The sequence below is a fragment of the Leuciscus leuciscus genome (assembly GCF_965113295.1).
Source record: "Leuciscus leuciscus genome assembly, chromosome: 6".
Classification (NCBI taxonomy): domain Eukaryota; kingdom Metazoa; phylum Chordata; class Actinopteri; order Cypriniformes; family Leuciscidae; genus Leuciscus; species Leuciscus leuciscus.
Window position 1 is genome coordinate 22864463 of NC_138730.1, and position 26795 is coordinate 22891257.

A 26795-nucleotide genomic window follows, 5' to 3' on the forward strand; every position below is an offset into this window, starting at 1 on the left:
TTTTTGTTTAGTATTAATACATACACTCTGTTTAAAAGTTTAGAGTCAGCAAGATTTTTGTTTTTGAGAAAGAAATGAATTCCTTAATTCTGAAAGGATACAATGACAGGGTTTTTTGAAACAATGTAAAAGTCTACTATTTAAAAAAAATGCTATTCTTTTGAACTTTTAATTTGTTAAAAATATATAAATCCTTCACACTACTTGAGTTTGCAAAATCACAAAAATATTTTTGTGAGCAACGTTTCGGTCAATCGACCTTCCTTCAGGCTTACAAAAAATACAAAAGTCCAAGCATATTTGAGAACACATCATTTAGTGTGAGTAAAAACAGCTAAAACTGGCACGTCTCCAATTACAAGAAAACAATTATTTATTTAACTTTCTATTTATCAAAGAATCTTGAAAAAAAAAATTATCACTGTTTTCACAAAAATATTAAGCAGCACAACTGTTTTCAACAAATATACTATTTTCAACATAATAATAATAATAAGTGTTTGATTTGTTTGAGCACCAAATAATTTCAGCACACTGAAGATGGGCATGATGGATGCTGAAAATGCAGGAATTAATTACATTTAATATATTCAAATAGAAAACAGTTATTTTAAACTGTAATAATATTTCACAATATTAAATTTTTTACTGTATTTTGATCAAATAAATGCAGCCTTGGTGAATATAGCATAATACAATACTAATAATAATTCTTAATTATTTTTGTGTTTTACAGGAAAATTGTCATATGAGTTTCGAGTGAAGAAGATGCAGCTCAGTTGGATTTAGATGAGTGAAGGAATGTTTTCAGCATTTTACCTACATAACTTACATGATTTTTTTTTTTTGGAAATTTCGTTCAAATCAAGTTGTGTCAAAAATCTGAGGGGAAACGTACTGTCAGTTTAAACAGACATGCTGTTTTTAGAGTAAGGCCATTAAAGGGCTTCATTTGAGGTGGCAGATTTCACACAATCATTAATAGTTCTTGCTAATAGAAGACCATACCAAATCTGGCATAGACATCAGTCACGGCCTGGTTCATGGCCATATCTATGAGACCTCGGCCGAGACAGAAGTGAGGGAAGACCAGTAACACCTTCTTCAACACCTCATTAAACATTATTAGAGACTGTAGGGTTTGTGAAGAAAAAAACACAAGTAATTACTTCAAAATCTGAAATCAGTAAACATGGATTCTTAAGCAAACATTTTTTACTTTAATGTACATTTTTCCTTTTACTTTAAGGCATTATTGTGACTAAAAGGTACTAAATTAGAATTATATATAAAAAAATCTCTATATATATTTCTTTAATTTTACCCTGTTGTTTTCAAAGAGCTCTAGGATGAAGGTGATGGCACTACTGTTGATACCAATGAAAAGGTTGATGCAGGAAAGGGACACGTATGCCGTGCTGGGGACATTGAACATGTAGGACATGGGGTACATCATGGGCGTCACTGACCACCTGCATAGTGAAGAGTGGAAGAGGAATCACTGTTGTGCTTAGCTGATTTTCTTTAAGTCAATGGCAGAATACATAAGCCGCTGACTGACCCATAGAGACAAAGCAGAGCGACCAGCGCTGGCAGATTTGTGGGTGATGTGTAGCACCTCTTATCAAAAGCCACGAAAATGGCCACAACCATCACTGTGCTGAGGGAGTAGTTCATCTGGCACAAACAAACGAATGGTATTTGAGCAATCACACAGCTCAAACATTTCACAATGACTGTCCTTGTTAACACACAACGCTGATAAATCTCACCATGTCCCAGAAAAAGTTGGCGACCCAGTAGACCACAGGGCTGACTCCACTAACAAACTGCAGATGTTTGGCCTTGGTGACACGTTCCTGAATGAGGTAGAGGATGAAGCTGGCCGGGACGAAGGACATGGCAAAGATGACGCAGATGGCCACCACTGCATCCACTGATGTGGCCAGACTGTCCGAAAGGAAAAGCAGCCTTTTACTACTCAAAAGTACACTACACTTTTTACTTAAAAAAACATTATCCACAGAGTCATACAGTAGTTACATTTTTGCAAGTAAATACTTGAAATGATGTGTATCAGATGTCTGTGTTTCTGATTTCATGACACTACCACTCAAGATTCAAGATTCAAGGATAACTTAAATTTATCAAAAGGGACAGTAAAAATATAAAATGTAAAAAAAAAAAAATCAAATGCTGTTCTTTTTAACTTTCTATTCATAGAGGAATGCTGGAAAAAAATGTAGCAGTTTCCACAAAAATATTAAGCAGCACAACATTTTCAACATTGATAATAATAATAATAATAATAATTGTTTCTTAAGCAGCAAATATTATAATGATTTCTGAAGGATCATGTGACACTGAAGACTGGAGTAATTATGCTGAAAATTCCACTTTGAATCACAGGAATAAATCACATTTTAAAATAGAAAGATATTTTATATTGTAAAACATTTCACGAAACAATTTTTTACTGTATTTTTAATAAAAAAAAATGCAGTCTTGGCGAGAATATGAGACTTCTTTCAAAATCATTAAAGTGTACCAACCCCAAACTTTTGAACGGTACTGTACATCACTCATACATCACTATTAACTGAACTTCCCACTGTAGTAAATAATTGTATCCCTTAAAACTCATCTTTGATCACCAAAACTACATATTTAAACGTTTTTCCTTGAAAAAATAAAAATTCTTCATGCCTTAAAATTGCTTGAATGTAACTCTACACCCATGCCTCATTTAGTATACATAGTTTTATGAAAATGCTAATAAGCCCCGCCTCCACTCACTCACACCAGCTCAGAGATCCACTGGTTGACGATCACATGTTGATTTGATTGATTGGTTACAAGGTAGTTTGTGACGCCAAAAACAACAGCAATTTGAAAAACGTTCTTGAGACTGTCTTTGGTTCTCTGCAGTTTTAAGGAGAAAATACTCAGCAATGGTGCTGACTTATGAATTTGAACAAGGTTTGTCTTAAAGCATAATAAAAACACCACATATACATATAAACAACAGTAAAAACCCGATTTTCAACACAGGGGGACTTTAAGATTAAAATCTCTTGTTTTAGTAAAAAAACAAAACAGTTTGGACCCCATTTACACCTGTATTTAGTGCTGAGCATCCAAGACAGATGATGTAAACATTTCAATGTGACATCTGACACTCACACAGTGACTTCTGAGAGCTGTTCTTTGGTGAGGTTGAGCGGGTGGTTGATGGCAGTAATGCCGTATTCTGAAGGGTTGGCGAGAGGCGGCAGGTAAGCACGGAGAATGGCGTTGTTTGCTATGTTCATGTAGGAGACCATGGCGTGCCAGCCTTTGTTATTATACCACACCTGTGCCAAGTTAGGAAACCAGGAGAAAAATAAAGTCAGTAGAAAAATGTCCTTGAAACTTAGACCATGTTTAATCATGGTTAAAATGTCCAAACACATTTTGGGACATTGTACTGTTAAATATGAGGTTTAACTTACCTTAACATTGTACTCACTCTCCATGTAGTGCAAGAAAGTTCCGAATTCGTTCATGGCTGACTTTGAATATGGGCCCTAAGGAGAAGAAATCATTCACCAGTGTATATGTTGTGTGAGCAGAATAGAGAGTAATAGATTTAAATGCCTCTCATCAAAATCTTATGGGTAGTAAACACAATATCATACCCCTGTAATATTCATTATCCGTCCAAGCTGGGAAAGAATATCCTGGATCTCCTCAGGATCCACATCGAGGATCGGTAGTTGTCCACCAACAGAGAGTCCACCGTACCTGTGAAAGAATGGGTTTAATCGAGCATCGTTTTAAAGATTCCTCAGTTATTGTGTCCACTAATTTATGTTTGCATATTAACATTTTGCACTTGTATAACATGTCCATTCATTTTCATTATCAATATTTAAGATATTTTACAGTTTAACAAAATGTATGAGGGAAATTGTCTAATTTGGTTCTGTGACTAGTCACCCATCTATTTTAAGCTGCTTTTACTAGACAAATTAAAAAGTAAAAATTTCCATTTAAAAAAATCAATGCATAATAATTACAAAATAATTAGCAAAATTATATGTTATAATATAATATAATATAATATAATATAATATAATATAATATAATATAATATAATATAATATAATATAATATAATATAATATAATATAAATAAATAAATAAACAAATAATGTTACACTGAAGGACGTCATCTTCTCAAAATTATTTTTTTTAAGTCCCTAGCTTATGTTTTTGGCCTAAATGAAGGCCAAGGCATTCTGCAGAAAGAAATCTTTGATTATGATGTGTGGGTTTTTGGACAACTGTTTGATAGTTTTGTATTGGCAACCACATCAAACATCCATACAACTAAATAAAAAAGACAGAAACTTTACCTTTGTTCATTCACCCAATATTTGCTCTTCAAGCTGCATATGAGGAAAACAGCAGACATTACACAAAATTAAATGAATACTAACACTACTAGCACACTTAAGTTTTTTTTAGAACAGCTCACCTGGTCTTGATGAGCTTGGGGTAAGTCTTCACTAAGTAATCAGAGATGTTTTTGTTTGTCATATCAAGCAAAATGTCCCCTGTTGGCTCTTTTCTCTACATGAGATAAAACAAAAAAACAACATCACTAAACTCACCTCCTGGATCTTTATAATTACGATAAAGTATTACAGTTCCATCTGATCCTGACCTGTCGTGGTGGCAGTCCTCCAGCTCCAGCCGCACAGAACGGCAGCATGGTGAGCTTTGTATCAGTGCTGCACTCACAGGAAGGGGAAGGGTTTCTTGTATTCCACTCGGGACTCAATAAGATGTTCGTGACCTCAGGAGACACTGGAGGAACTTCCCAATCAGAGGATTTGTTTAAACAGGTAAAGAGGTTCCTGTGAGCACATATTCACATATATGATATAATATAATATAATATAATATAATATAATATAATATAATATAATATAATTACTATTCTATTCTAAGTATAACTATATAATTATAGCAAAATATTATTATTTTAATTATTAAAATTAAATTATTAAATTATTAAATTATTATTTAAAAAAGTCAGCATCATCACTCCAGTCTTCAGTCAATTGATCCTTCAGAAATCATTCTAAAATGCTGAATTGCTGCTCAAGAAACTTTTATTATTATTATTATCAATGTTGAAAACAGCTAACAGCTGCTTAATATTTTTGTGGAAACTGTTATATTTATTTCAGAATTCTTTGATTAATAAAAAGTTAAAAAGAACAGTATTTATTTACAATAGTTTTTTTTTTTTATAACATTATAAATGTATTTATTGTTACTTCAATCAATGTAACCAAACTTCAATCGTCTCTGCTGAACAAAAGTGTTACAAAAATAAACAATCTTACTGACCCCAAACTTTTCAATTGGTAGTTTAACTTACTATGAATTTGGTAATTAAACAATTAACTTAAAATGATATGGAATCGTGGCACAGATGCATAGCCCTAAAATGTTTATACATTATTATTATTATACATCTATGGAGAAAACACGAGATTTTGTCACGCTCCATTCAAAGGTAACATTTCTGTCATGACAACTCTCAGAGTGTTTGGCATGGTAATGGATATGACAATGTTGAAATGTTTGGTCTTGGCGGAATAGATCTGCTATGCTTCTGCTGCTGTTAGTGCTGTTGCAGTTGATAATTGTTGCTGAACGGGACTTGCTACAATACATACACGACACGCTGCTGTGAGCAAGTAAGACATGCTGCTGCTATAAAAAATAGCATACATGAATTACCCGTAGCAGATCTATACAGGTGGAGCTGGGGAAGATGGAGGGTTTCTGAAAGAGCACTGCAACCGCTATAACAAATGCTGACCAAGTATTTGAAAGTTGAGCAGAAAGCTCATTGCTACTGATAGAGCAGGAACTAATCAGCTGTGCCTTATAGAGAATTATGTGATTTCAGGCAGATTGAGTTAAGGATTTATTATCAGCCTAGAGTTTCATGACAGAACTCTGTATTTATAGAAGTAATCACATAAATCAGAATCGCATAAATCAGAACTGGATAGGTGTGCACTGGCTCAATATATTCTCCAGAGTCAATCTCAAAATAATTAAAGTATGCTCATAGTGTAGTTCCAAAACCCCTTCAGACCAAACTTAAAAACTCACTCCAAGGGCTGATTTGCCATACAGCGTGTTCCCATGCCAGGGTCCTTCAGCAACGTCTGCATGAAATGCGTCATTTTTGGATGCGATGGCTGCTCATTACTGAGATACAGAAGACAGGTGAGAAATTCATCTCCCATGAAAACATACAAATTACTTCATAAACAGATTCTTAGGGCGTTTTCACACCTGGCTAATTTGGAGCATTTGTTTTGGAACCTGGTGCATTTTCTCCCTTAATTCGGTTCATTTACGAGATCGCATCAGCGAGGTGGTCTTAGCCCAATTGCAACAACTGTGGAGCTGTTCGCTTGTGGTGAGAAAGCAACCCGACCCGATAAACCAATGAACCAGGCTGTATCACAATATATGATGGGTAATTACGTAAGTTGCATGAAAAGCAGCAGTGTGTGTTTTGCTAATGCCTCTCAAAAAGAATCTCAGGTTAAACTGGAGCAAAGACGAAGTGAAATGCCTTATTAAAATTTGGTCGAACAAACATATTTCAGAACAACTGTCCAAAACACATAAAAATACAAACAAAGCCTTGCTAAAATGCTAAAGTAATATATAATGACCGCTATGAGACGAATCCTGGAACATAAACAGGTGCACGCGGACCAATGAGAGGAGACTTTACTCACACTTGACTCGTTTAACTCATTTTTGTCCATTTGGAAATGTTGCCTTGTGAAAGCGAACTGAACCAAGAAGAAATCACAACATCGTAACAATTTTACGATGCTTCGAAACAAAGCAAACAATCTACAGGTGTGAAAACGCACTTAGACTCTAAACAGCTGATCTCACCTGATGAAGGTCAACTGTGGTCCGTACATCCATGGAGTGAGGGTCAGACTGGGATACTCTCCAAATGGTGGGACAATCATAGTGAAGACCAAAGCAATAAGGACAAAACTGGATGGCAAAACAATCTACAAAAAAGCAAGATGTAAAGAAAACCTCTGCTTGTTGTCTGTTCTAGAAAAAACACATGGCATTAAATAAGTGGGCAGAATATTTTTCAGAAATTGTACTTTTGTATTCAATGGAAGAAAGAAAGTCAGAGGTTTGGAACGGATAACAGAATGATCCTTTTTGGGTGAAATTTCCTAATTTTCATAACACTGTGTCCACATGCAAACTTCACCTTACCTGTGCAAGGAAATCTTTGTGGCTGCGTGTGGCATGGTGAAATCTCTTGACCAGAAGAGCGTGGAACTGCTTGAGTACCAGGCTGAAGCCTTTAACCTGCTTGGAGGCTCTACCGCCACTGTTGTCAGACTCTACTGGGCTCCCCACACCATTTGCATCTGTAAACCAGACCAGATACAGGCATAATCGAATTAGACCTGCTGTATAAACTGTGTAGCTGCTCAACAGCATTCTATTTTGGCTGCTGGTTTGTCCTCACCTGGCTAATTAACCATAGACAACTGACCAGCTCAAACCTCTAAACCAGCAAGACCACATTAGTTGCTTTAACAAGCAAGACCCCATATGTTTTCTAGCTTAACCAAGAACCATTTTCCGGCAATCAATCAGCACGATTGACTGGTTCGCCAGCTAGACCAGCACTAATCAGCACAAACCAGCATGGAGCAGCATGGAAATGCGTATTGGTCTAAGATGATCTGATGTCTGCCAAGAGCTACTGTATCTCAAGAAGCTTTATCTCTACACAAAGCATAGCACCTCAGTCAAACCCGTCATATCACCCTGTTAGCTTCTTAGCATGAGCGCTAAGCAAAGCTGAGATCTGGGATCTCGATTCACCTTCAACATTGTTCGTAGTCTCTCTGTCTCTCAAGAAACTATTTTTCCTCTGTTGTAGCATCCATTGCTCTGAGGGGGTAGTTTGACACAGTCAAACACAGCAGGGATTTAAAAGACAATCATAAACTATTCCATAAACTCCTGGTTTATGGAAAGTACAGGACTTGAATTAATTTAATGATATATATTATAGGTATTATGGCTGTTGATATAAGTAATATGAGGATATTTACCTGGTGTGACAGAGCTGTTGGCTGCCTCTCCATCTGCTGTAACTTTCAGAAAGATCTAAATATATACAACACAGTGTCTTAAATCATTAGTGAGGACACACTTATCTATATATTTTGCACAGTAACAACCAGCGTTGTTTTAGTATTATATATATATATATAATAACATCCAAAAATGGATATTAAAATTATACAGAAAATTGAAACACAAGAACTGTAGCTATACATTACGCAGTCTGTTGACTGTTATCACTGATGGTAATGGTTGCTAAAGCATAACGCAGAAACAAATGTTGTCCAACCTCTTCTAGTGATGTGTCAGATATGCCAAAGCTACTGAGGCCCATGTCAGCCAAAGTTTCCTCCAGTTCTCGGAAAAGGCTGGCGTACGCACGATATTTAAAACCCTTATTAGGGAGCAGATAGGTCATCTCTTGACCGACCATTTCAATCAGCTTTGCCTCAGGTACATGGTGATGAATCAGAGTAGTGATGCTCTCAACATTCCCTGTGTAGAGATGAAAAAAGTATTCATTTTTGAAGAAATGAGGCTGTTAAATCAATGAATATTTTGAGCTGTTAGCCCACTGACCGTCCAGTATTCTCTCGGCCTGTAGTGCCTGACTCTCCTCTTTATATCTAGTGCAGGAGGAGCAGGAGCAGGAACACTCAGACGCACAGTCACACTCATTCTGAAGAGCACAGACAAAGAACACTTACTGGACACAGTCGAAATACCGTACTTTTAAGAACCACAGCCAAAGATTTGGGGCTATTTTGCTACCATATTGTGCCTTTTTTTCAGACTAATGAAAAGAAAATATCCAAAATACGTAATAAAGTGTCTATTGTATTACACTTTATCTATTTGAGTCAGTAGATTTCAATTACAATACACATCTTTAAAGGCTGTTTTCTCAAAATGAGATCTCCACTTCAGTAGCACTTCCAGTCTCATTCTGTGAAGGTTTTTACAGAGGGGATTTGATTTATATAACATTTTATTCCTAAAATAGTACTTTCTGATTATGGAGTGATAAAAAGAGATATCCCAAATAAAATAAAAATCTTTAACTCTAATATCTAAACAAAATGAAAACAAGAATTGAATCAACAACATGGTGAACTGTCACAGAAGTCTCACCTCTTTCTTGCGCTGGTCTTTCATGCGACGCACCAGCGTGAGGTAGAAACCCACTCCAAAGCAGTTCTTCAGAAAGAGAGGAGAGCCACTGCAGTGTAATTTACCTTTAGAGATAATGGCCACTCTGTCACTTAACAGGTCTGCCTCGTCCATGTGATGAGTGGACAGTATTACTGTGCGGCCTGGATGAAGTGTACGTGTAAGAGAGAGAGAGAAAGAGATGATACAGATATTTAACAACAGGAGGATAAGATTTGTATCTTATTGCATGAGCAGCTCTACAAATGAAAGTCTCTTGCAGTGATTGTCTTTTTAATCCTGCATTATTATCTTTAGCCAGAAGATGGCAGTACCTGTGCGGTACTTGAGTAGCAGGTCCCAAATGGAGCGCCTGGCGTATGGATCCACTCCTGACGTTGGCTCATCCAATATCACCACCCTAGAACCGCCTACGAAAGCCATCGCCACCGACAGCTTCCTCTGCATACCCCCTGTAGACAGAGTCGAAACACAAATTGTTTAAAACACTGACTTTATAGATATTGGTGGAAGTTTAAGCAAAAATGCATTTAAAATTGCATATTCTGTGGATACTGTCAGAGATATTAAGGCACAATGACACCCAGGAATTGTCTCAGGAATTAACATTGGCATTTGAAACATTGGCACAGTCATTATGCAAAGCAAGCCATGTTTTTCACCTCAGAGTAAAAAATAAAACATGCAAATGACAGATAAAGTTAAAAATAAGAAATAATGTTATATTGTTATATAATAATGTGACATATAAAGTCACATTGGGAGATGCACTGTATCAATTCTGAGATTTAAAGAGAAATCACGTAGAAATTACAAGACCAAGTCGCAATTGTGATATATGAAGTCATATTGTGTGATATAATGTCAGTTATATTCAATCATTTAGTAGACTTAATGACAAATTGAGGAGAACAACAGAAGCAATTAAACCAACAAAAAGGCAACAATATGTAAGTGCTTAGACAAGCACCAGTTAGTCTAGTACATGTAGCAAGTTTTTATATACAGTTTATATAGATATATAGAAAGAAAGAATAAAACAAAGTCACAATTACCTATTTAAGTATTTGTACGAGTAAAGGGTTTCTCATTTAATTTGAGCCGTTTAGTATGTAGTAGTATGACTCCAAATGTTGTGAAATTAATTTGACTGTTAACAGTGAATACTGAAAATATGTTTAAAAAGCTGATAATTGTTACGTAACGTGGTATATTAACTTGCACGACGAGGAATAATTGCAGGAAACAGACTTTAATCACAAACACTCAGGAACCAGGAGAAACGCAGGAGAAAACCACACAAACATTAACGACAACGGACAGAGACTAAGGGAGAACTGAGGGTTTACTGTAAGTACACAGAGCAAACAACTTAATTATTAAATTAACAGGGCACAGGTGAATGACATAACTAATTAAACAGACACAGGACTAAACCAAAAACACAATGAACACATAGGAGGCATGTAACAATGTGTAAACAAATAATGAGTAAATAAAAAAAGGCCATGTAAATGATTAAAGAGTGATCTATTATAAGGGAAAGATGATGAAAGATTTAAGCAAAACTTTGTTATAAACGCCTTGTTCAACAAAAGAACAGCATTTATTAAAAATAAAAATCATTAATTCATCTTTGCTGAATAAAAGTATTAATTTCTTTAAAAAAAACAAACATTTACTGACCCCAAACTTTTGAACAGTATAGTGTACAAACACACTTATTTCCATGTTTACCCTATAGGAGAAGCTTCATTTTATCCCTAACCCAGATTAGCTCCAAATAAGAAGCTTTTCTCCAGTACCCCCCGTCTCCCCTGATTTTTAAGTATCTGTCTAAAACACAGATCCTGAGTGGGCAAACTCAAAAAACCCTTAATAACAGATTACAGATTACCAGATTATTGTCTCATGTTTGCATCAAGACCCACCAGAGAGGTTCTGTGCTTCCTCATCTCGTTTATGAGGCAATCCCAGGTCCTCCAGCATGTCCTCGACTTCCTGCTCGGCCTCCTTGCGCTCGCGTCCCTTCATCAGAGAGTAGAAGAGAATATGCTCCTCTACTGTCAGACTGAGTGAAATAAAACGAAACATACCTATCAGACTGCAGTATTTATAATATTATGTCCACTTGCAAAGAACAGGTGCTCACTGGTTGAAGAGGATGTTGTATTGTGGACACATGCCCAACGATTGTCGTATGGTGTCCATTTCTGTACGAATGTCCCTCCCATATATGTAAGCCGTTCCAGAGGTGGGGGGAAACAACCCGGTCAATATGGACCTGCAACAGTACAAGATGTATGAGAAATGAGTCCAAGATGACACAAACTAGATGGCATTTATATTTCCATATCATCAATGTTATCAAAGGATAAAGAGAATGTAAGGACGCACAAAGTGGTGGTCTTTCCTGCCCCATTGTGACCCAGGAAAGAAGTGATTTGGCCCTCATAGAAGTTCATGTTAAGACAGTCCACTGCAGGTCTTGAGTTTCTAGAATACACCTTCACCAAGTCCTGCACTGACACTCCTATTAACAGACCCTCCGGCTCTGGCTCAAAGAATGGATTTCCTGCGGGAAAATACCCATAAGGACACTAAACCAAACAGATAACTGACAATATAACAGGTCTGGGTTCATATACAGGTACTACAGAAATTACTGAAACACAAATCAAAGAAATTCTACAAAATTACATATAAATAAAAAAGGATTAGTTCTGCAAAATATATATAGTGTACATACACACACAGTTCAGTCATGAAACTCCATATGACTCAATATGACCAGCTGATTGGTTCACTCAAAGTCGACCGCTTTGGCCAATCAATCGTTTGTTCCATCTACATAACCTATTTATTTCCATACCGAACTCAGTACAGCGCATCATTTCCTAGCCCTCCACCTTCCCCAGCACCACCTGCCTAGATCTGCAAGGGGGTTCTCCCTAATTTCCCTGCAGCAGCTTGCATTCTATTCACCGTATTTATGTGTATGTTTCGGCAGTAGCTTTCCCTCATGCAGCATGACGCAGCAGATCTAGTCCGCCAATTCTAAGCCTATGTTCATTCCATTCGAATTAATAAGTGCTGTTTAAACCGAGAGTTGTCATCAAATATGTATATGACATTTAATTCCATTAATTCTGTACTGTATTTATAAGTGAAATTGCAATTCTATAAACACTATACCGTTCAAAATGTTGGGGACATTTTTCACTGTTTTCAAAACTCTCTTAAAGGGATAGTTCACTTTGAAATTAAATTTTGGTATGTTTTAGCTTACCTCAAGGGCATCCAAGATGTAGGTGTCTTTTTTTCCGCAGTAGTTTCAATTTTGATATTTTTAGGTCAAACCGTTCTTGTCTGTCAGTCATATAATGCAGGTCTATGGTCACTTGTCTCAAACAGCATGCACAGATATATACAATAGATGTCGCCTTGGCTACTGCGAAACCGTAGCCAAGGCGACATCTATTGTATATATCTATACCCGCCCGCGCTCTCAGATCACTTGGACGTGGCTGAGTTCAAGAGGTAAAAACGATATAAAAACTGTTCGTTTTCTCACACAAACCGCTCGTTTCGTGTCTTAGGCCATCAATGTGTACTTACGATGGGGAATTGTTTAATTTGGACGACGGGGAATTGTTTTAATTTGGACTCTGTGCATGCTCTTTGAGACAAGTGACCATCGACCTGCATTATATGACTGACAGACAAGAACGGTTTGACCTAAAAATATCAAAATTGAAACTACTGCGGAAAAAAAGACACCTACATCTTGAATGCCCTTGAGGTAAGCTAAAACATACCAAAATTTAATTTCAAAGTGAACTATCCCTTTAAGCTCAGCAAAGCTGAATTTAATAAAAAATACAGTAAAAAAAACCCCAGCAATATTGTGAAATATTATTCAAATTTAAAAGAACTGTTTTCTATATGAATATATTTTAAAATGTAAATTTGTAACCCTTGACTGTTAAAACTTCACTTATGGTACAGTTATATAAATTCCTTTGAATTTATAATTAAGTTTCTTTGAGACATCAATTCAAATTTGAATTACAATTTTGCTACCCTGGTAAACCAGAGTTCTCGCGAGAGCACAAGTTGAATTTGCTCAGCGAGTTACTCTGGTGTCGATCAATGGAGCTCATTAAATATGCCCCTCGATCTGAGCTGCACCAATCACATCGGGTTATCTGATATAGGCGGGCCAGAGGCGAGCTAAACAGATGATGACAGCGCTGTGACGTTGAAGTCATCAGTAAACATTGCAAGATGCCTATGGATAAATAGCAGTGGTTTGAAACGGCTTTGGCCGCTACAATGAACGAGTTAGATTTGGCTTTTTCCCAAAAGAGGAACAGAAGACGGCGCTCGAATCGTTCCTTTGCAAGAAGGGTGTTTTTGCTGTTTTGCCGACCAGAAGAGTCTAATCTACCAGTTAGCTCCCCTGGTAGCTAAGCGTATGGGGTTTATTGTTGTGATTGGTCGTAGTGTTATCCAATTGCGTGCTGTGAGATTTTCAAATGCATGCTTGCTTGGTGCCGCCCCTCTAGCTGGCCGATTTTCATTGATCGACACCAGACCATTAATCTTTTAGATTTAGGTCTGGATTTCCAGGCTACAATTTTGCAGTCTTTTTGAAAGTTCTGTCCTGGAAAGTTTTTTTCAATTCAAATTTGTAAATGACGCACAACCCAACTGGCATCCTTACCATCGTGCACAGGCTGGATCTCCTCTTGTTGAATCTCTTCGTGTATTTTTAGATGCTCCTCCCGCTCTTTCTCTTTCTCCATCCTCTCTCGTTTCTCCTTGTGCTTGCAGTGCTTGCTGCTGCGGGAACCATTGCATTCCCTGTGCTCCGGTGAAAGGCCACCATACTCAACATCCTCCTGTTTCTCCAAGTTATTTACCAGAGGCATCTCAGGGCCTACAGAGAAACAGAGGTGTGTTCACAAAATAAATCTAATGTAGGCCCTGTGTACACATGTATTTAATGCTGCCAACTTGTGATTGAATCATCCTAGATGGACGTTTATATCAGGTGTAAAAAAATCAACCATACCTGGATCTGGATTCTGTGAGGGTAAAGGTGTCGGCTTCAGCCAGTACGAGGGCTGCAGAGGGAAATAAAATGGCTGACCGATGCCATACTGGCCTGAAAAGCCAATGGAAAAAAGTAAGCCTTCTTTTATAGTAGTTTAGCATATTCAGTGCAGTGCTTTGTAAGAAACGAACCAGGAAATACGTTGTCGAGATACCAAGCCAAAACAGCATAAAGAACTGCATCCAATAGCATCATCCGAATAGAAGTGAAGAAGGAGTACTCATCACCCTCTAGAGGACTGGTACCAATATTGTCCCACTGCAGACCCAGGCCTTGCTCCTCATAGCGGGATAGATACTCTGTCCCAAAACCAAAGGCCACTGGAGACAGCAAGCTCTAGAAAAGCAGGAGCATTTTACAAAACATTAACTACATGCAAGAGCCATTTTGACCAATCAGATGTAAAGTCCAAATATAAATGAATGACTTTCTATATTGAAATAGTTTCTAAATTAAATAAGACTTCATGCTAATTACATTTATAGAAGTGGTTCTCAAACTATTTTACTTGAAGGCATCCCTTTGTCCAATACAATATTCCAAAGCTCCCTGATACGGACTATTTCTGCTGTAATTTTGACAAAGCTGCTTGTTTTAATTTTTTTTAAACTGGGAGTGTTGATATATGAAATGAATTAACCACAAATAATGTGGTAACTTTAAAAGTTTATGTTCTTCAATTGAAAACAACAGATACTAAATGGAATTTTTTTCTTCTTTTTTTTTTTATATATTGTTTTATTATACTATAGTATTATATAAGAATTACATTTCTGTTTACATATTTATTTTATGTGTCTTTAGCTTTTTACTTTATGAATACAGTTCTGTCATGACAACTCTAGTAGTGTTTGGCATGGTAATGGATATGACAATGTTGATGGTTTGGTTTGGTATTGGCGGAATAGATCTGCTACGCTGCTGCTGCTTTTATTGCTGCTGTTGATTGTTGCTGCTGCTGCAGAGCAAGTACAGGACTTGCTACTGCCAACACAAACACAACATATTGCTGTGAGCAAGAAAGACATGCTGCTGCTATACAAAATAGCATACAATAAATACCTGTAGCAGATCTATACAGGTGGAGCTGGGGAAGGTGGAGGTTTTCTGAAAGCATGATGCAAATGCTACAACAAATGCTGACCAAGTTTTTAAGGTTGAGCAGTGAGCTCATTGGCTACTGATACAGCAGAAACCAATCAGCTGTGCCCTACACTGTAAAAAAAATACTTAAACATCTAAGTTGATTGCACTTAATAATTTAAGTCATTTCAACTTAAATTACATTAAACTGACTTTAAAAAAATTAAATGAATCTTATATAACTTGAATAAAAAAAGTTGAAAATTGCTTGAACTCATCAAAATATGTTGTCAACTTATTGATCATATAATTTAAAGTGTATAAAGAATGGTGTGATTGCAGGCAGATTGAGTTAAGGACCTATCAGCCTGCGCCATCTAGAGTTTCATGATAGAACTTTGTATTTTGATTATTTTCAATATAATCATATTCATTTAACTGTAAAACTTTTTAGTCATCTTGAGGGCCCTTTCACAGTTTGTTAAGGCCCCCTACTGATCCCCGGAACCCTGGTTGAGAATCACAGATTTTTGGGGGTTTTGGCAACTTTAAATGCTGCCGTTTTAGATTGGATCAAACTGAAGAGAAGTGGACTCACCACAGCCAACTTCATGTTCTTGGTAATGCGGTCCTGCCAGGCGAAACAGAAGATATGAGGGAGGTACAGGGTGAAGTAGATGATGCCACTGCATGCTGCAGCCAGGTTGGCCTTATTGAAGAACACGCTCATCAGAAAGCACTGCATGATAGTGGCCACAGTGAACGTGAGGAGGAACAGGAACAGGATGATAGGATCGCTGTAATTGAGCACTTTTCCAGCCTGAGGACAAAGGCATTCAATAATTAAGATACTCTTCTAATTTAAAACAGTGCTGTGTACAGAGAGAGTGAGAGAAAGAGAGACAGAGACCCTCCATGTACTAACAACATACATCCAGCAGAGGTCACAATGCAACAAGTCTGAGAAAGGCTCAGAGGGACAAAGTTCATCAGTCATCACATTTCTTCCTCACCATGATAATGGCAGTCAACAGAGCGGTGCTGGCGGACATCACGAGGAAACTGTCGATAAACCATGTGTACCAGATGACTCTATTAGTGACGCCCATGGCCTTCAGTGTCTCCTTCAGCCTCATCTCCTTCTCCAGCACGATGCTCTTCACCACCATAGACACTGAGTAGATCCAGGCCAGCACCATGAAGATGGGGAAACAGCGATTTAGGGTCAGCATGAACCTTGATATGGGACAAAACAAATGAGATCCATTGGATAATTGCAAGGTTTCATTGAGAACTATGATATGCCATGAAATACTGCAACTGGAGTCATTTTTGTACTTCATTGCAATGGACTTCAAGGGACAGACCACCCAACATGAAAATTCTGTGAACATTTACTCACCCATATGTCGTTCCTAACTTGACGGTCACGTTCCCATTGACTTCCATTGTATAGTCAAAAATATAATGGAAGTCAAAGGGAACCAAAACTTTTTGGTTGCATACATACTTCTATTGTCTCTTGTATTTTGTCTTCCGACATGAAGGTACTCACCCTGTATTTACATGGAGTTTGTTTGAAAATTACTTTTGTTATATCTGCCCCTGTATATTATCTTTTGGTCCTTTTGGTTGGAAGAAATACATCTTATCTGTTCACTACCTGTCCTGCCTGTTCTTGGCTATGATCACCACACACCCAAATTAAGAGAGAATTTTCATTTTTGGGTGGAATATCCATTTAAACTGGTGTGATGATATGGGAAAGGATTAGTTAGCCATCACTCACATGTCATCCACGTAGCAGGGGTAGGGCATCTGCTGCACATAAACACCTAGAGGCCAGTCATGACCTGTGTGTAACTTGAGGATACCATGTTCAATCATGTCCTGCAGGTAGGCAAAACCTCCCCAAATGTAGCGATGGTCCTCCAGAGGGTCTGCCCTGGGACCAGGGTCCCAGTACCTAAGAGAAAAGGAGGGCATTTAGTAGTTTGGTGCTCATTTAAAAACACAAGAAATGTTTCTTGAGCAGAAAATCTGCATATTTGAATGATTTCTGAAGGATCATGTGACATATGTAATGTCATGCATGACGTATGCATGTAATGATGCTGAAAATTAAGCTTTGCCATCACAGGAATAATTTACATATCAAAATATACTCCAAAAGAAAACAGTTATTTTAAATTGTAATAATATTTCACAATATTACTGTTTTACTGAATTTTATCAAATAAATTCACCCTTGCTGAACCTTCTTTAAAAACATCTTAAATATTAACGATCCCAAACTTTTGAACAGTTGTGTATATTTTTTTACAATTTTTCTAATGCAGTAAAAATGCATTAATCCTTAGTGGCCAACAGTTCTCACACAACAGAGCTCATTCAGTAAATCATAGGCTACAGTATTTCCAATTATTTTCGATGTCGCCTAATAAAACTCTATAGACTGTCATTGGGCTACACTGAGATCACATTAAAAAAAATTCGATTTCAAATTCTAAATTAAAATTCAGCCTTCAAGCACGTCACATTTGCTGTGTAATCCAACATGAATGACTCAAAAATTTAAAATTCAATAGTCTTTAATCCAAGAAATCTAAATACTCAGGAGATACTTCAGGTAATGAAAATGCACACTAAACAATGACGACAACCGACAGGGGACCACAGAAACTCAGAGCAATAACAGTTGCAATACATAATGTGGGTTTCAATAAATTTAGATCAGATTCCAATCGTATGGGGAAAAAAAATCAGATTTGGACTGACAATGTGAACGTAGCCTATGTTCCCGCTTATCTGTCTCCTATGTTGTCAAATGTGTCGCTGTTTGTTTCCATGGTTACCTATGTTTTGCACCTGTGTCTAGATAAGTTTCTTTTGTGTAGAAACACTCTTATTTCAAACCACATATGAATGTAAAAAGGCTACGTTCAAACTGTCAGTCCATTTTTATGTGTATCCGATTGAAATCTGATCAGATTTAACAAGTTTAAACTGTAATAATAATTGTATATCAGATTACTGTCGGATACACAAATAATCGTTTTTTGGACTGAGAGTGTGAACGTAGCCAAAATGATCAGCAAAAAAAATTATTTTGGCCGTTCACACTTGCTAAATCTGATCGTATTTCAATCGGATATGCACAAAAATCGGATATAGACTGACAGTCTGAATGTAGCTAAAGAGAACAAAAGAAAAAAGTAAGACAACACATGGAAACAATGTGATAAATTATAACCAGTTACTTTGTCTATTTTTGCTCTGCCAACAAAAAATGGTTTTAAACGAAGCAACAACAGAACCATCATCACAGTAGTTGTGTTTCATTCTTGAATTAATCAGTTGTTTGAACAAACCTGTTAAGTGAATGATTGTTTCACTGGAAATAATACTCAAAGCAACTGTAGGCCTCTAAATGTGCATTTTCAGGTACCTTCAGGGGGTTAATAAACTACTGTATATGAATATTCCAGGACCTTAGAGTATTTAGAGAGTAGTTTGTCATGTACATGTAAAGAAAATGTCAACCTCCTAGTTTGCTGGGAAGACTTCTCAAGAAAGTTGGCTTTAATCTCAATTATAATAATGCTGACATTTTGCAATAAAGCCTGTTTTTCCACAAGCCATACCATAACAACATATGCTTAAAATGACTAGGAGAAGTGCCACACACACACACACAAAATAAAAAAATTCACAATTTGTAATTCAATTCACATTGTTTGTTTGTGGTGGCTGCGCTTTGCATTATGACCACAATAATGAAAACACAATGAACCGTGTCATTCTATCCTCTGCTGATGAACACACAGTGTCATTCTATCCTCTGCTGTTTGTCTTCGTTTGTTAAAGAGGCACGGCTACAGTGAGATGTGACCAGACTAACACCTGCAGGCATGTTTTGTGCTTCAGAGAAACTCTCAGTAATGAGTGGTGTCACTTTGCGGTGTGCAGCACACATGGAGAAAGTGATTGTGCCCGCTCTTTCTCTTTCTGTTTCTCTAACAATAGTGTGTTGAGCAGCAACACCTTGCATGAACAATTAAGAGAAGATCTTCCATTCTCTCCTAACACAATAAATGTTATATAAAATCTGAATCAAAACATGTACTCTGAAAGAAGAGACATGAACTTTAATTTAATGTTCCTTCAAAGCTCCCTCAAGATTGATTTAAACATTTGCTTGCTTGACTAGGATCTGTCTGAGTAAAGAAGTCCTCTAAAGGCTGGAATGGTTTCTTTAAAATTGGCGATTAAGATTAATGTCAAACAGATTCAGTTTCACTCTAATTCAGTGGTTTCTCTTAATCTGTGTCTCATGAACTACCCAGCCTGACCCTATATAAGGAACAACCCTTATTAGATCAAGTGAACAATCAGGCCATTTCAACATCATGACATCTCACCTGTCTTTGATTTTGTTGGTACGTTCCACTGCATCAATATCCATTCGGATCTTGAACTTGACGTGGTGGGGCACGTCTGTGGTCCAGGGGTACATGTCCATGAAAACCAGACCCGCCCAGAACTTATTCTCCCCCAGCAGGTGCAGGGCCTGATGGGTCATCAGATTCTCATCCATGTGACCCACAAACTTATCCAGACTTATACACTGATAAGATATAAAAAGAAGAAGAGTGTAAATATGAGCAAATAGAAAACAATGTGTGTTTGAATGTTGAATCGTATATGTGATTGTGGTGACATCCATAATTACAGTGGATCATATACTGTATAGATATACAGACGATGCAGGAAAAGTTACATGAGCTATTCGTACTTTTTATTCATTGCTCGAGAAGAAGCAATATTGCACGAGCAAGTTTTGTTGTCCCGCTGTTGTTATGAATATTCAGACAAACAGCACACTGCAAATGTGAATTTTTTTATACAACAGGCCATTCAATAAAAAAGAAATTAGTTAGATCAATTTTTTACATTTTAGACACAATATTGCCAGTTACTTTGTCTATTTTTGCTCTGCCAATGAAAATAGTTCCAAACGAAGCAACAACAGAACCGTTGTGCATCTCCGTGCTTCACTTATGGAATGAATCAGTGTTTTTAAACAAATGAATGGCTGCATCCGAAATCGCATACTTCCCTACTATATAGTAGGTGAAAAACAGTATGTGACAAAAGAAGTACGTCTGAATTCACAGTATTCATAAAAGAGTAGGCAAAAAGTACCCGACGATACTTCTGGCGAGATTCTGAAGTGTGCATAAGATGGACACTTTACTATCCCATGAGGCCATGGGAGAGGATTTGTTGATGACAGTGAAGGCAACGTAACTGAGGCAGGTCACATGATAATGACAACATGGTGAATGTAGTACATCCAGATTACATTCAAACCGCACACATTCATACTGTATAGAATGTACTATTTTAGCAGTTATGAAGTAATTACTTATTACTCATTCAAAATAAGTACCTACTCAAGAGAATATCCGATTTCAGACGCAGCCATTCTGCTGAGTAAATTATTGTTTTTGAATAAGTGGGCTTGCCACTTGCCCCACCTACTGCCGTAACAATGTAACTACAGAAAGAGTCTCCCATCACATTCTAGAGTGTGCAAACACAGACAAGCGGCCAATAAGAAAAAAATCGAGGACTGGAACTAATAATGTTGTGTAATAATGTGTGTGTGTGTTTGTGTGTGTGTCACGCTTTCAAGAGCCGAAGCCGTTCTCCACATAGCAGGCCTCTCGTTCTCAAAGCGCTCCAATGACATGGGAAAAATCACAGAGTCTGTGTTGGCTCTTCACTGGAGGACTGCTGTACAATAGCTGAGTGAACGGCTCGCTCTCACATCACATGCCACCGCACTAGAGCCGAGAGGCCTCCTATTTCATGTGCACCATATCTAATGGAGTCATTCATGGTAATGTACAATGCCACCAGAGGTCCCGAACAAACAAGTGAATGGAAAGGTTCAATGGGACCCCCCGCAGGACTCACGTGTTCTAAACACATTTCAATTCAAAAACACAACATTCACATTCAGAAGCACTCAGCTTGAGATCACACCCCTGAAAAACCACAAACAAACCAAAAATAGAGAGAATTTCTTTCAGTGACAAATTATGCTCTTCAAGGTAACATTTGAGCAGGGCTGAACGATGACAGCTATAGCTAATGGGCTAAACAAGCAAGGTTTGTTTGTAAAGCACGATGGCTCGCCGCTCGGGGAGAGACAAAGGGAGGCTGGGTCACTCTATGATAGCTTTCTCCCACCATCGCCGTCCCAATCTAATCAATTTGCGGGGCAGAGGCCTTCAGCTTACGGGGCCGGTTGTGGTTGGGGAGGTGAGGTAACAGAGTGATTTGCCCCTCTTGTTTCTCAATGAAGCCCCCTGTCCACAAAAACAACACAGCACTGGCAAAGGCCTGGCTCTCCCTCCCACTCTCCACTTAATCACAGCCGCACAATAGAGGGGCCTGCATGCTGTTGACAGCTTGCTTGTTCTTTTCCCTTTCACCCATCTGGCCACGGTGGGCTCTATATAGCTGTGCTAAGTGGTCTTTCTTGTGGTGATGTGCTGAGAGCAATCAGCACTCCGCAGAACGAGAGCTAAAGAGCCTCATTCTGTGAAGTGAGGAACGGCAAGGATGGTTGAGGAATGCTTTACATGCTCTACATCGATAGAACTTTCATCTCTTCTAGAAAGAGCTCAATTGCATCCTCAAGGTCAAAGGATGCAAATTAATTTTGACTCTATTCATGGAAGATATTTGCAAATATTAACATATTAAAGTGCTAAATAATATTCCTTTTGGCTTTCACCGGACACACCACCTGTGATTGTTTCATATTTATTATTATATCAAATATCTTTACAATATCTTTACAGTGGTAAATAATATTACTTTTACACCTGTGGATGTGGTCTGAAAGATGCTGAAATTGGATCATTAATTTATCCTTAAAGGGTTATTTCACCAAAAATGAAAATTCTGTCATAATTTACCCAGCCTCATTTCGTTCCGAACCTGTAAGACCCACTTCCGGGTTTTACGTCAGAATGCCGGCTCATTATTGGTCAACGCTTGTTCACATGAGCAGCACGACACATGGCATGCGTGTGATGCTGACGCAGGAGCTGGCCAATAATGAGGCGGCGTTCTTACATAGAACCGGGAAGCTCTGCACTGTTTACTCTACGTGAAAAGCGTAGCAGACTGACATGGAGGAGAAGAGATTGTTGAATCTAGTCGTTATATTTGGGTTTGTTTTTTTGCGCACAAAAAGTATTCTCGATAACCTTATGGTTGAACCGCTTGTGGTCACATGAACTATTTTTACGATGTCTTTACTACCTTTCTGGGCCTTGAAAGTGGTAGTGGTGTTGCTGTTCATAGAGAGGTCAGACAGCTCTCGGATTTCATCAAAAATATCTTAATTTGTGTTCCGAAGATGAACAAAGGGTTTGGAACGACATGAGGGTGAGAAATTAATGAGAGAAATTTCATTTTTTGGGTGAACTAATCCTATTCTGAATTGATGACTGATCTCACCTCACTGTACTGGTTGAGCATCCGAATAGCCTGATCAGCCAGACTGAAAGACATTTCTCCAGTCAAAGTCTGTCATGTTCATATATCGATCCTCTGCTGGACCATTGTGCAGGAAGTTAAGGATGTCTTTGGTAGAGAACTCTGTTTCTTTTAGACGCCTGTCCAAAAAGTCCATCACTGTGGGGTTTCTAAGTGTGTCCTACAGTGGGGAGGAAAGAGAGAGAAAGTTGGAAATAGAAATGAAGGACAGTAACACACACTGCAAAAAAGTATCTTATGCTCACCAAGAATCCATTTATGTGATCAAAAATACAGTGAAAACAGTGTTATTTTAAAAAAAAAACTTGTTAATATGCTATGTTAAAATATGCTATAAAACGATGTTAATACATTTTAAAATGTAATTTATTGAAGCTGAATTTTCCGCATCATACTCCAGTCTTCAGTGTTACATGATCCTTCAGAAATCATTCTAATAAGCTGATTTATCATTATCAATGTTGAAAACAGTTTGTGCTGCTTTTTTTTTTCTTTTTTTTTTTTTGAGGAAGAGCAATGGTCCATTTCTTCAGATGTGTTTGATGAAAAGAATGTTATAATTATAATTATATTTACTTGTAACTTTCGATCAATTTAATGCATTTCTGAAAGGTATTATTCTTAGAAAAAAAAAAATCTTACTGACCCCAAAACTTTTAAACAGCAGTTTATACAAATACTCTCAGACAATATTTGAGAATGAATTTACTTATACATTAGATACCATATCATGAGAGATGATACAAATTAAAACTTAATCCCATGAGAGATCATACATAGACTAAAGGAGGGCAGAGGATTAGATATTCGGACGTTAGTTGCATAATGTGGCATGTGAAGAGAGGTGTGTGTATGTGTGTGCATGTACTGTATGTGTGGGTATGAGATGAAAAGAAACAGATATGTTACCCGTATCATGTTCATTTGGACGCTGTTCTGAAAGAACTCCATAGCTGTGGTCCCACCTCTTCCCAGACCTTACCCATTTTCTGCAACCTCTCTAGCTCCTCGAAAGTAGTGTTGGCCTGGAGAACACACACACACACACACACACACACACACACACACACACACACACACAAACACACACACACACACACACACACACACACACACACACACACACACACACACACACACACACACAACACACACACACACACACACATGAATCCATAGCATTGTCAGTGTCATACTGTATGTCTACATGGCACCTTAGGGATACACAATAACAAAATAATTGACTTGGAAATGTTCCAGCTCATTGAAACAAAAACAACCATCCAGATGGAAATATATTCCAGTGCCCTGACTGTTGAAGCACACAATACGCTTGCTGGATTATCTCAAATTAACATGCAGAAAATGATCATCAGGTTTTACAGTTGTGGAGTTCACGCAGCTCATATGCTGCTGTTATTAAAGAAAAAGAGAGATAAACCAAATACTGAGACAAGTCTCAATTTCATGTTCAGGTTTTTTTGATTTTTTTTTTTTTTTTTGATGGACCCTTTTGAACATTCTGAAGCAATTTTGCAACTACATGTCTACTTCTCATGTTTACTTCTCATAGTAGAGTATTAGTAGACTGTCTGCTTAATATCTGCTAACTCTTTACTGTGATGGTCCTCGAATAGACATTCTGCTAACTATAGTAACTTTGCAAGTACATGTCAACTTATTCAAACCCTATCAGTCTACTAATACTCTACTAATACTCTAATGAGAGTTAGTAGACATGTAGGTGCAATGTTATTTATAGTCACAGAGTTAAAGCTACCATCGAAATAAAGTGAAACCCAGATTTTTTTCTGTACTGTATTCCATTCAAAAGTTTGGGGTCAGTAAGATTTTTTTTCCCTTCTTTTTAGAAACTATTACTTTTGTTTAGCAAGGATGCATTCAATTATTCAAAAGGCAAAAGTAAAGACTTTTATAATGTTGCAAAACATTTATATCTCTTATAAATGCTCTTAAACTCTATAAAAATGTGTCACTGTATCCACAAAAATATTAAGCAGCATAACTGTTTTTAATATTGATAATAATAAGAAATGTTTCTTAAACATCAAATCAGCATACTAAAATTACTTCTGAAGGATCATGTGACAATAAAGACTGGAGTAATGATGCTAAAAGTTCAGCTTTCATGCAATTTATATGCATGAATAAATTGCATTTTAAAATATATTTTAAAAAATAAAATTAAAATAAAAACAGTTAAATTGTAATAATATTTCACAATATTACTGTTTTTACTGTATTTTTGATCAAATAAATGCAGCCGCATAAGCATAAGATACTTATTTCAGAGAAAATCTTACCGATCAACCCAAAATATTTTTGAATGGTAGTATTTGATTTGGTTGACAATGCATGTGTGCGAGTGGGTGGATTTTACAATCTTACACTCTTTATTATCTTTCTGACAGCCGGGGAGTCTGGGGTGTACAGGATCTTCCCCATCACCAGAGGCTTCACTGAATTCCACACGATTTTAGTAATAGGGTTCGACTCCAGGTTCTGTATCAATCCATTACAGAATGGAGCTGTGGGCCACAGAGAGAGTGAATGAGCAACGAAACAAGAAAAAAAAGAGAAAGTGAAGAATAGAAACAAAAATAAAAAGAAAATAAGAGTGATTTATAAAAAAAAAAAAAGAAACAAACTGAAACAAACTGATTAACAGCTCTCACTTGCTGTCTTGTCATAGGTGTAGCTCTCATGTCCTCTTGAGTTGTTGATGCCTAGGAAAGCCTTGTAGTTGTTGTCCTCGTACCAGTTGAAGGAGAAGACCCGGGTGCCCTCGCCCTCAGGGTATCCGCAGAACAGATCTGACACAGTGGAAATCAGCTGACTGAAGGAAGAGGGACCCCCAGGCTGGAAGATGGAGTACATGACCCGCATCAAGTCTTGGGAGCTGGGCCTCTCTACAAGCTGTGAGAAAAAGGACATTTTAGTAAATGTAAACGTTTTAAAAATCAAAACTATAACACAGTATGTACAGATTAATTTATGTATATGGGGTGTTAAATGCAACAGGGCAGGAGAGATGGAGGAAGGCCAGATTTTCAGGCCAAAAACATCTTGAATGATAATTTTTTGATGCGTTAATGACCTTTTTGAGCTTGAATTGCCAGCTATTTTAATTGTATAAGAAAGAGCAAATTGGACATTCTGCTAAACATTTATTTTTATGATCCACAAAAAAAAAAGCAGCGCTTTGTTAGCTATTTCTTTAAGGGTATAAGTCATTATGGCTGTAATAGCACCACTCTTACTTAAGAATAACTATAAAATTGGATGTATTCCTTAAAGCATACCTGTAAAAAAAAAAGTCGCAGTTTCCACATAAACATTGAGCAGAACAACTGTTTTCAACATTAATAATTAGAAGAAATGTTTATTGAGCAGCAAATCAGCATATTAGAATGATTTCTCAAGGATCATGTGACACTGATGACTGGCATAATGATGCTGAAAATTCAGCTTTACCATCATAGGAACAAATTACATTTAAAATAATTTTAAAATGTATTAAAATATTAAACAGTTATGTTAAATTATAATATATCACAATATTTCACACTATTTTTATATCTTTAATCAAATAAATTTAGCTTAAATGAGAATTATGAGATAATGAGAGA

At 37.2% G+C, this 26795-nt stretch overlaps 1 protein-coding gene across 1 annotated transcript in view; it reads right to left on the bottom strand.

Moving 5' to 3' along the window:
* abca4b (ATP-binding cassette, sub-family A (ABC1), member 4b) overlaps window positions 1–26795 on the bottom strand; it is a 48575-nt gene that overhangs the window by 4906 nt on the left and 16874 nt on the right. Inside the window, 35 exon segments of the mRNA XM_082172749.1 lie at window positions 1009–1132; window positions 1325–1472; window positions 1562–1677; window positions 1773–1950; window positions 3184–3353; window positions 3492–3566; window positions 3678–3783; window positions 4397–4429; window positions 4519–4613; window positions 4708–4900; window positions 6177–6275; window positions 6984–7108; window positions 7329–7486; window positions 7950–8018; window positions 8183–8237; window positions 8485–8690; window positions 8775–8874; window positions 9327–9508; window positions 9680–9817; window positions 11297–11436; window positions 11518–11649; window positions 11763–11940; window positions 14092–14307; window positions 14443–14535; window positions 14616–14820; window positions 16166–16387; window positions 16581–16803; window positions 17357–17533; window positions 19989–20194; window positions 23107–23154; window positions 23156–23305; window positions 24055–24090; window positions 24096–24170; window positions 25555–25694; window positions 25842–26082. Coding sequence (XP_082028875.1) covers window positions 1009–1132; window positions 1325–1472; window positions 1562–1677; window positions 1773–1950; window positions 3184–3353; window positions 3492–3566; window positions 3678–3783; window positions 4397–4429; window positions 4519–4613; window positions 4708–4900; window positions 6177–6275; window positions 6984–7108; window positions 7329–7486; window positions 7950–8018; window positions 8183–8237; window positions 8485–8690; window positions 8775–8874; window positions 9327–9508; window positions 9680–9817; window positions 11297–11436; window positions 11518–11649; window positions 11763–11940; window positions 14092–14307; window positions 14443–14535; window positions 14616–14820; window positions 16166–16387; window positions 16581–16803; window positions 17357–17533; window positions 19989–20194; window positions 23107–23154; window positions 23156–23305; window positions 24055–24090; window positions 24096–24170; window positions 25555–25694; window positions 25842–26082 — 4852 coding nt within the window.